Raw genomic sequence first — 11,957 nt, forward strand, 5'->3', positions numbered from 1 at the left:
TGGTCTACAAAGTGAGTTCTAGGACAGCCAGGGCTATACAGAGAAACCCTGTCTCGAAAAACCAAAAAAAAAAAAAAAAAAAAAAAAAAAAATTTTAAATGCCATATACTGAGGACTTTGAAGATCATCTGTCTATCTATAGTACATCTGAGTAGGCAAATGCTGTTATCCATTATCTGTTCAACTTTGAAAATATTTACAGGAAGCTTAATAAAGCTTATTTCTGTAATTAAACTAGTAATTACCATGACCACAAGTTTGATTGACTACTAACTTGAATTTCTTTTTTAAAAAGATTTATTTATTCATTTTATGTATAAGTACACCATCACTGTCTTCAAACATACCAGAGTCACTGTCTTCAGACACACCAGAGTCACTGTCTTCTCAGACACCCAGAAGAGAGCCTGGTTGCTGGGAATTGAACTCAGAACCTCTGGAAGGGCAGTCAGTGCTCTTAACTGCTGAGCCATCTCTCCAGCCCCTTTTCTGGCTTTTGTTTGTTTGTGTGTTATATGTACTTTTCAGTGGGTATTTGCACATGTGTAGGGCTGCATATGCACAGGCATGTGTGTGTTTCTTGCATAATGAAGTTAGAGGTTGACATAGGTGCTTTGATTACTCTCTACAATCTTCTTATTAAAATTTGCTTGTATGTGTGTGTAGGTCAGCAAACAACTTGTGGGAGTTGGTTTTCCCCTTCTACCATGTGGGACTCAGGGTTTAAACTCAGGTAGTCAGGAAGGACCACAGCCACCTTTACTTGCTGACCCATCTTGCTGTTCCTCTCTATTTTTGTTTTTTTGAGAGAGGGTCTCACTGAACCTAAAGCTCACATAAAAAGCAAGACAGTAGCTCCCATTTAACCCCAGCAATAGCAGAGGGGAGACAGGCAGACTAGGGGCTATGTAGCCAGAAAGTCTAGCCTAAACACAAAGTTCCAGGTTGTTTTGGTTAGGGTTTTACTGCTGTGAACAGACACCATGACCAAGGCAACTCTTATAAAGGACAACATTTAATTGGGGTTGGCTTACAGGTTCAGAGATTCAGTCAAGTATCATCAAGGCAGGTGAATGGCAACATTTAGGCAGGCATGGTGCAGGTGGAGCTGAGAGTTCTACATCTTCTGAAGGCTGCTAGCAGAATATTGGCTTCCAGGCAGCTAGGATGAGGGTCTTGTAGCGCATACCCACAGTGACACACCTACTCCAACAGGCCCATACCTTCTAATCATGCTACTCCCTGGACTGAGCATAAACAAACCATCACACAGATTCAACATAATGGACGGAGAGAACCAATTGTTGTCTGACCTCTGGCCAGTATGCTTCAGAGATCTGTCGTCTCACCCTCCCCTGCTGGAGTTACAGGCATTCACCACTATGCTTAGTTCTTTATGTGAGTTCTCAGGTCCTGGTGCTTGCACAGCAGACACATCACTACTGAGCCGCCTCTTCCTCAGCCTGTGGCTCCATGCGGTGCTTTGCTAATAAGTTGTTTTTTTCCCCCCTTTGAGAGAGGGTTTCTCTGTGTAGCCTGGCTGTCCTGGAACTCCTCAGAGGAGTTACACATTGACCATTACATAATGTGTAATGGGCCAGCTCTGTGGCCCAGGCTGGTCTTGAACTCAGAGGTCTGCCTGCCTATGAAAAGCTGTTGCTCCACCACCTACACCACTGTCGCCCAGCGTTGTTTTTTTTTTTTTTTTTTTTTAAAAGATTTATTGATTATATGTAAGTACACTGTAGCTGTCTTCAGACACTCCAGAAGAGGGAGTCAGATCTCGTTACGGATGGTTGTGACCCACCATGTGGTTGCTGGGATTTGAACTCTGGACCTTTGGAGGAGCAGTCTGGAAGAGCAGTCGGGTGCACTTACCCACTGAGCCATCTCACCAGCCCTTTTTTTTTTTTTTTTAAAGCAATTGTATTTCCGATTATTCTCTCTCTCTCTCTCTCTCTCTCTAAAGATTTATTTATTATTATTATTATACATAAGTACACTGTAGCTGTCTTCAGATGCACCAGAAGAGGGTGTCAGATCTCATTACGGGTGGTTGTGAGCCACCATGTGGTTGCTGGGATTTGAACTCAGGACCTTCAGAAGAGCAGTCAGTGCTCTTTCCCACTGAGCCATCTCTCCAGGCCTTTTTTGTTTTTTAAGACTATACTTCTGTCAGCCCTGTTTCTTGTTCCTTTGGAAAGGGTTTGGTGTTTTGTAGCTGTTGTTTGTAGTGGTGTCCAGGTCTTCCAAATTTTTAGAAGACTTTTTGTACCCAGGGGTCAATGAAATCTTTGAAGCACTATGTTATCCAGTTACATATGGAACTCTTTCATTTTTAATACTTTTCTGTCTATTTGTTCCATTAATTACTGACCAAGTATCCAAGCCTGGAAGCCTGAAGACCAGAATTTAATCCCACATAGTACAAGGAGAAAAACAACTCCTGAGAGCTGAAAGTTGTCCTCTGACTTCCATTCGTGGCACAGTGCACCCCACCCCCCATACACATATGAAAAAAAAGAAGAAATTGCTTTCGTTGTGTCTTGCTTTTTTACTCACTATAAAACTCTGACAGTGAAACCTGCCTGTGTCTTACATGTATCTAAGAACATTTGGAGGTTAGACGTGTTTAAGTCTGTTTCCTTGTTCTCAGGCTGTCATGTTTGTTCTTGGTTGCTTTGCCCTCTCCTGCTCCTTTGGATGATGATGATGTTGTGGTGATGATGATGTTGAAAACTCATTCTGTAGCCCAGGCTGGCCTGGAACTTTATATAGCCTAGGCTGGCCTGAAGTGATAGCCCTTCTGCCACAAACTACCAAGTGCTGGGATTCCATGAGTCCTCCCCCAAACCCCACTTGCTTTTTTTTTGTTGTTGTTAACTGTATTTCCTTTGCTTAGTTTATGTGCTATAATTTTTACTGTGGTATGAAGCAAGGGTTTGATGCTCAGTGTCAATACTATCATAGGTGTTTGCAAAAAGAAAGAGCTTTAGTGTAGATCATTTGACAAGGAGATAAGAAGAATGCTAAAAATGTCTCCCTGACTGGCCAGAAGTAAAGGGATTAAATGTCCTGGGAGAAAGGAAAACAAGGCCTGATTGATTGAAGCCAGAAACTTTGGTGGAATAATTGGTGTTAGATATATCAGACCAGACAGGATTTGTGGATATTTTGTAATTGAATGTCTGGATTTATCCTCTTGTAACTGTGGTTGAACCCCCTTCTAATCTATGTGTGTGTGTGTGTGTTATGGGCACACACTCACAGGTGTGGAGCTGTACAAGCATGCAGGTAGGTATTGAGGCCAGAGGTAGATGTTGGGTGCCTTTTAAAAAAAATTGCTCGTCATGCCTGGTGGTGGTGGCGCACGCCTTTAATCCCAGCATTTGGGAGGCAGAGGCAGGCGGATTTCTGAGTTCGAGGCCAGCCTGGTCTACAGAGTGAGTTCCAGGACAGCCAGGGCTACACAGAGAAACCCTATCTTGAAAAAACCAAAATTAAAACAAAACAAAACAAAACAACCCAACCCAACCCAACCCAAACCAAATCAACCAACCAACCCCAAAACACAACAAACAAATAAACAAACAAAACAAAACAAAAACAAATGGGTGCTACCTTTTCTTGCTTTTTATGTGAACTGGGATCCATGTTCAGGACCCCATGCTTGCTTAGCAAGGACTTTATCTGCTGGGGCCATTTTCCTCACTTGTCTACTTTTTCTTTGGTCATTTAGCATCCTTTGCTTAATTCTCACATGTGTTTCTGAGTCAGTTGTAATTGATGATTCTCATAAGTTTTGGTTCCTTCCTTTTCTGTGTTCTGTACATTTGATGCCTGACATTGTGAGTTGTACTTTGTTGGCTGCCCTAAATATTGTTCATATATTATTCTTTTGTGTATTTAAATTTTTTTTTTTTTTTAGCATACAGTTATTTTGTGTAAATAGTTTGAAAATGTTAAGAAACAAATCATAAAAGACCTCTTGGGTCTGATGAAGTGCTTAGTTTGGGGTTAATTTTCATCTTCTGAGGAAAGGTTCTTTTGAGTTGTTGACTAAAAGGCTCATGAATTAATGTACTTTTGGCTGAGGATGTAGTTAAGTAGGAAATGGTTGCCTAGCAGTTGCAAGTTTCAATCTCTGGAGCCTTAAAAATTACTTCTTGCCTTCTGTCTGTCTGTCTATCTATCTGTCATCTGTCTGTCTGTCTGTCCATTTGTCACCTATTTCTGTTTGTCCCTAACATCTATCTTTTTGCTATCTCCTATCTATGTATTCTCCCTCTCCCTCTGTCTCTCTTTAACCTCTATCTATCTATCTATCTATCTATCTATCTATCTATCTATCTATCTATCTATCGCTAGCCATCCATCCATCCATCCATCCATCCATGTATTTATTTATTTTTACTTTTAGACAGGGTCTCAATTGTGGAGCTCTCTGGCTGTTCTGGAATTCACTTGTTGACCAGGCTGGCCTCAAACTCAAAAAAAAGATCCATCTACCTCTGTCTCAAGAGTGCTGGGATTAAAGGTCTGTTCCACCACATCTGGCTTCTTGCTTGGATTTTGTAATTTCCAGTGTGACTATGGGAACATTTATACCATTCTTGATCTAACATGTAAGTGAGTACTATGCTTTCAGAAGTGTTTATCTCTGGTGTTGGGTAATTTTCTTACATTTATGTGTTGACTAGTACTTAAGGACCCAGGAACATTCTCTCTGCATTTAGGGGATAATTTCTCTGAGTTTATTTCTCTTTGATATAGTTCAGATTATAGCTGCATTCATCTTCCTAGAACAAGTTCTGTCTTCCCAACTCAGGAAATTTGCCTAGGACATTTTGGTTCTTGTTTGTGTTGGGTCTGGGACAATCTCCTAAGGAAGTAAGTTGGCTTTGGTAGGACTCAGTCTGGTTCCTACCTGTTGCTTGGTCCAGATTGTTGAAAAATAGCACTTGTACTTTAGTTAGATTTTGGTTGTTGATTGAAAGAGTTAATTTGGTGTCTGATATATCTAGGGCAGAAGTTAATATCCCAAGTGTCTTGTATCATTGTTTTTTATTAGTAAGGTTTGTTTTGGAGTAAGTCGTATTGTCATCAGAGTGGCTTCTTTGTTTCCATCACAGTTAAGTGGTAGGGTTTTTTTTTTTTTGTTTGTTTGTTTGTTGTTTTTTGTTTTCTTTTCAAGACAAGGTTTCTTTTTGTAGTTTAGGAGGTTCTGGAACTCATCTATAGACCAGGCTGGCCTTGAACGCACAGAGAGCCACCTGTTTCTGCCTCCCAACTGCTGGGATTAAAGGTATGTACTACCTCCTGTAGTTAAGTGGTGTTTTGATTAAAATATATTGAAGAAAATCCTGGAAAACAAATATACTTTTAATGATACACTAAATTCCTTTATTTATGTACATATTTAATTAGTACAGTCTTGAGTGTTAAGTTCATCTCCCTCCCCTTCTCTCTTCTCTCCATTGAACTTAAGGTCTTAATGCCAAGACTCCCACCACTTGGTTATATCCCCAACTGCATGGCCGGTCACCTAAGGAATTTTCTGTTGTCTTCATGTTCTCTGAAATGTGTTGCTCTGTTCTATTTTGGGGAGAGAATTATTACCTTTTAGAAAGGACCCAAACTTGGTACATGTTCATAGGTTTATGTACAGATTTCATGTATAGATTTTCCTGGAAATTATCATGTTTAGTTTCTTCTTTTTAAAAAATATATAATTATAATAAACTAATTAAAGACAGGGTACTTTGTAATCCTGGCTGGCCTGGAAGTCACAAAAATCCTCCTGCTTTTGCCTTCTGATGCTGGGTTATCTTTTATTTATTTATTTATTTATTTATTTTTTTGGTTTTTGGAGACAGGGTTTCTCTGTGTAGCCCTGGCTGTCCTGGAACTCACTTTGTAGACCAGGCTGGCCTCGAACTCAGAAATCCTCCTGCCTCTGCCTCCCGAGTGATGGGATCAAAGCCATGTGCCACCATGCCCAGCTGATTTATTTATTGTTACATGTAAGTATACTGTAGCTGTCTTCAGATACACCAGACGAGGGCGTCAGATCTCATTGCAGATGGTTGTGAGCCACCATGTGGTTGCTGGGATTTGAACTCTGGACCTTCAGAAGAGCAGTCAGTGCTTTTAACCGCTGAGCCATCTCTCCAGGCCTCATGCTTTCTTTTACTTTATAAAAGCAACACTGAATGTTTATAACAGACTGTATTATGGACTTTAAGGCAGAAAACATTATCTCTTTAAGGGAAACAATGATTGAATTCTGAACTATAGCTGCGGGTATTTTTGAATTTAAAATTTCCTTTCCTTTCCTAAACAAGTAAAATTGTTAAGAAACATGATTATCTATTAAAATCTTATTCAAATCTAAGAAAAATGAAAGAATGGATATAAATAATATGTTCTTGGTTTTACTATGACATTTTTAAAAAAGATTTTATTTATTATTATATATGAGTACACTGTAGCTGTCTTCAGACACACCAGAAGAGAGCATCAGATCTCATTGCAGATGGTTGTGAGCCACTATGTGGTTTCAGGATTTGAACTCAGGACCTCCAGAAGAGCAGTCAGTGCTCTTAACCCCTGAGCCATCTCACCAGCTGACATTTTCTTTATCGTATACTAGTCTAAATGTGACAATCACTTAATCATTTAAATTTCATGCTGAAAGTTGAGAGGAAGGAGTTACTTAGGAATGATTGGGAAAATGACGCTGTTAGGAACCGCAGTAATGAGCCCCAGGGCACGAAGCAGGGTTGCCAGGTTTGTGGGGGAAGTTAGGTGGGTGGCACCTGATTTGTGTGGACTTTTCTCTTTTGTCTAGCAATGACTTATCTATTATCAATTAGGGTTTGCTCTAAGCTATAAACAATATTTTGGTCAGAGTTTCAAGCTGTGCAATTTCTTATACAGACATCCCCATTCCTTTTACAAAAGGACTTGATTTTTTTTTGAAATTTGCAAACATTTATGTATGAGTATAGTGTATAGGAAGGATGAAGGGGAAAAAAAAAGACATTGTTAGGAATTGTAGTGATGGTAGAGAGATGGGTCGGTGGTTAAGAGCACTGATTGTTTTTCCAGAGGTTTTGAGTTCAATTCCCATCAACCACAAAACAAACATCTGTAATGAGATCCAATGCCCTCTTCTGGAGTCTCTGAAGAGATACAGTGTACTAACATACATAAAATAAATAAATAAATCATAAAAATAAAAAGAATTGTAGTTATAAGATTTTGTGAATACACACTGATAAATATTTTGTGAACAGTAGGAAAAGCTGTAAGAGAGGATCTCTATTTCTGAAACTATTATTATATTGTCATAATTTTATTTTTAATAACTACTCAGTCGCTCATTCTCTAATTTACCATAAAGTGAAAGAGTTAAATTTCTACAAACTGAGACTGTAACACTGCAAATTGTCTTACTCCTTTTTTCTTATTGAGAAAATAGGAAGTGGTGGATTGCTTGTGTTAAAGGTGTATATGCGTTTAGATATATGTGTGTTTATGGATTTCTTCCTTCCTTACTTTGGTGCTGGGAATCTAACCAGAGTCCTACATATACTGAGCATGTTTTCTGAACTATACCTCAAATTTGAATGAATAGTGAGTTGGGACTTTAGTGTAAGTTATGAATTCTTGGGTTAGTAAGTCTTGTGGGTGTTTTTTTTTTTTTTAAAGATTTATTTATTATCTGTAAGTACACTGTAGCTGTCTTCAGACACTCCAGAAGAGGGCGCCAGATCTCGTTACAGATGGTTGTGAGCCACCATGTGGTTGCTGGGAATTGAACTCTGGACCTTCGGGAGAGCAGTCGGGTGCTCTTACCCACTGAGCCATCTCACCAGCCCCGGGTTTTTTTTTTTTTTGTTGTTGTTGTCACCCACTTTATTTTATTTATTTATTTTTAAGATTTATTTATTATATATAAGTACACTGTAGCTGTCTTCAGACATACCAGAAGAGGGAGTCAGATCTCGTTACGGATGGTTGTGAGCCACCATGTGGTTGCTGGGATTTGAACTCAGGACCTTCAGAAGAACAGTCGGTGCTCTCCGCTGAGCCATTTCTCCAGCCCATCATCTACTTTATATACAAAGGAGAGAATTTGTAAAATGCCTGTGTGCAGTATCTGAGTTTCTGGGGGGCATATATGGTGGTGTGCACCTGTAATACCAGCAATGGGAGGCGGCGGTAGAAAGATTAGGAGTTCAAAGGCATCCTCAGCTACTTTAGGGACTTCTGAAGCTGTTCTAGGTCATGAGATCTTGCCTAAAAATCCCCATGACAAGACCCCTTCCAAAGAAAATAGAACAAACCCCATGCAGTGTGGGTATTCATGGATCACTGTCCTCCTTAGAAAATATCACAAAATATTTATCTTATATCTTAATTCTAATTTAAAATTAACTCAAGCTAATGTAGTTATAAAACCTGAAAGTAAGTAAAAATTTCAGAACGTTTGAAGAAGTTAGGAGAGGATGGAGAGAGGGCTCAGGGGTTCCGAGTGCTTGCTGCTCCTCCAGAAGGGCCTATGTCGGTTCCTAGTACAGAGATCTTACGGCTCTGGTTCAACCTGCTGTTACTCCAACTGCAGAGGCCCTGAAACCAGGCCCCCTCAGCCCCAACTCCCCAATGTGGGATACGAATACACATAAATAAAAAATTACACCTTTTAACAAACACTCTGTAGGAGGTTAAAGGGTTATAGACTAAGATTAGAAAGGTTAGAGAAGGGCATCTGTAACTAAGCTGGAGTAAGCCAAGTGAACTGAGTCAAAGGTTAGGACACAGCTAAAACACAGTAAGATTTAGGTAGCCCTTTGGCTAGTATCAATTGTAAACGTGTTTTTTTTCCCCCTTCTGTTTTACCATTGACAAGTGAATGTGTGGGGTCATTTCTTCCTAATACGGCTTTTCCTGATCAGTTTTTATGTTCTTTTCCTTTTTTTTTTTCCTCCCTTCCCTTCCCCTCCCCTTTCCTTTCTTTTCTTCTCTCTCTCCTCCAGCCCTCTCCCCCCTTTTGTTTTGAGACTCATTGTGTTTCCCAGGCTGGCCTGGAACTTGGCTATGTGAACTAGGCTGCCCTCAAATTCAGAGACCTGCTTTGGCCTCTGTGAGCACCTGTACTCTTGTAGTCCCCTGCCCCCACTCACTCTTAATACTACAAATCTTATAAGTTGTTTTACCATATCAAGTTGTGTTTATTATATACTAAACCCATAGATTTTACATACCCTCATCCTGGACTCACTTGTAGTGTATTGATGTTATTAAATTACCATATACTGTGTTTTATGGATTAGCTTATTCTCATTAATCATTTCTTCTGAGTTGTTATTTTATGCATAGCTCGTCCACTTGATAGAATTAATTTTGATTGATTCCAGTTAAATTAAATTTAAAGAATTAAAATTTTTGTGTTTTAAGAAATAAAATCATTTTTCCTCTTAAAAGTGCACTTTTGCTGTATTCAGATTTTTAATGATTTTTAGCTAAGATAGCTTTTGTACTCTTCCTATTAAGTTTATTTTTAGACATTTTAATGTATTTAATTAGTAATTTTTTATTTGGTAGCAAAGTAACTTATGTGACTATTTGGATTGTGAATATTGATCTTTGTTGTTCAGATGTACCAGCTATTTTTAAAAATAATAGATAGTGAAGAGTAGCAAGAATATATACACTCACTTAAATATATAAACTTTATAAAGTTTCAATTATTTATATCATTGATTAGTTTATTGAGGTAGGAATGGAAAATATAAATGCTTTAGATTACTATCAAGTTGTACTTACAGGTTTGTAAAGGATAGAAATAATAAAATAACACTTGAAAGTAATATATTGCAGTCAAACATGTCAATCCTATGGTGATTTTCTTTTAGTGCTCTCATTGGGACATGGCTAGTATGGCCTTTTCTTAGGAAAAGTCTCTCTGGGTACCACTTTTAATTTAAAAGCCTACTAAAGTTATATTTTTTAACTTCGTGCTTTAAAAATCATAAAGAAGGATTATATTTTTTGGCTTTGGTATTTGCTTGTATTTTCCGTTTTAGTATTGTAAATGGAAGCAATACACTCTTGCCTGATTAGACATTGTTGTTTTTCCTTCCCTTTTTCTTAGTTTTCTTTTTTATTTCCCTATTACAGGTTTTGTAGAAGACATCAGATTAAATCAAGTTCAAATATTCCCTGTGTCCCCAAAGACTTACTGATGATGTCTGAATTTGTTCTTCCAAGATTCATTTTTTGTCTTATTCAGTACTTAAGAGAAGGCTATACTGAACCAGGTATGTTTTAATATGTTCATTGTAATACTCTTAAATGATCAGATCACAGACTTTTAGCATTAATGATAAAGAAAAATTTTGAAGACATCACTTAAAATTTTATAATTTTGACTGTGTATATGAGTATGTGGTCTGTATGTGTCTGTATGTGTCTGTATGTGTCTCTATGTAGGTGCCCAGGGAGGCCAGATGTATGAGATACCCTGGAACTTGAGTGACAGGCAGCTGTGAGCCTTCAGACGTAGGTGCTGAGACTTGAACTCAGATCTTCTGTAAGAGCAGTGCTTGCTTCTAACCACTGAACCATCTTTCCAGCCCAAGATACCACTTGTTTTTAGCATAAAATATTAAAGATAGCATATAAAATTATGGGCTTCCTGATGCTGTTTTTATACATTACATCTTTTTCTAATTTTTGCCCTTTCTGCACTGCACTCTGCTGGTAGGATGCTCCTTTGCTTAACATTTGTAAAGTAATGCCCATGCAGTCCAGAAAAATGAACGATGCAGGTGACTTTATAGACCCCGTGTAGGTAAACCATGCAGGTGACTTTATAGACCCCGTGTAGGTAAACCATGCAGGTGACTTTATAGACCCCGTGTAGGAAGCATAGTTTGCTGCTTCTTGCCTCTAAATAAAGAGTGACTTGCAGTTATATTATGATTGGGCAAAATTAAGTAGTTGAGAAATGTTTGAATTTAACAGATTTTTAAATAATAAATTGCTCTTGTTTTTCTCCCCCAGATATTTTATATAACAACTTATGATAGACTTAAACTGTTGGTTTTCATATTATTGTATCACTGCTAAGCCTGTATTAAGTTTGTACTTAAAAAAGAGGAAACCACTCAACTTACAGTTATTCTTTTAAGATTTTGATTTAGGCACATTTTGATTTAGTTCATTGTGGGACATTATGAATTAGGGATGGTAGAATATGAAACACATTTGTTAATTTCTTCTGTCTTTCTAATGATAGTGGCATTTTTATCCTGTGGTACTACCTATTATATTATTTTTACATGTTTTAAATGATTTAACCTATAAATCTTATATTCAATTTGAAACCATAATGTTGGATTCATTTTTATTTTTTATATGCATTTTTTTATTAGATATTTCCTTTATTTACATTTCAAATGTGATCCCTTTTCCTTGTTTCCCCTCTGAATATTCCCTATCCCATTGCCATTCTCCTGCTGCTTCTCTGTTCAGGCATTTCCCTATACTGGGGCATCGAGCCTTCACATGACCAAGAGCCTCTTCTCCCATTGATGATCGACTAGGCCATCCTCTGCTACATATGCCACAAGTTAGAGCCACAAGTCCCTCCGTATGTCTTCTTTGATTTGTGGTTTAGTTCCAAGGAGCTCTGGGGTTACTGGTTAGTTCATATTGTTGTTCCTCCTAAGGGGCTGCAAACCCCATCAGCTCCTTGGGTACTTTCTCTAGCTCCTTCATTGGGGACCCTGTGCTCCGTCTAATGGATGACTATGAGCATCCACTTCTGTATTAGTCAGGCACTGGCAGAGCTTTTCAGGAGAGAGCTATATCAGGCTCCTGTCCACAAGTTCTGCCGTAGATTCTGGGTTTGGTGGTGGTTTATGGGATGGATTCCCAGGTGGGGCAGT

General features: G+C 38.5%; 1 protein-coding gene across 6 annotated transcripts in view; it reads left to right on the top strand.

Annotated features, from left to right (window-relative positions):
• Positions 1 to 11,957, top strand: part of Ubr3 (ubiquitin protein ligase E3 component n-recognin 3) — a 132,883-nt gene that overhangs the window by 7,910 nt on the left and 113,016 nt on the right. For all 6 annotated transcript variants that reach the window (XM_029473748.1, XM_029473751.1, XM_021152412.2 and 3 more), the window contains exon 2: positions 10,186 to 10,325. In XM_029473748.1, the coding sequence (XP_029329608.1) occupies positions 10,186 to 10,325 (140 nt within the window). The remainder of the gene's footprint in view (positions 1 to 10,185; positions 10,326 to 11,957) is intronic.

This window comes from Mus caroli, chromosome 2 (assembly GCF_900094665.2).
Source record: "Mus caroli chromosome 2, CAROLI_EIJ_v1.1, whole genome shotgun sequence".
NCBI classification, from domain to species: domain Eukaryota; kingdom Metazoa; phylum Chordata; class Mammalia; order Rodentia; family Muridae; genus Mus; species Mus caroli.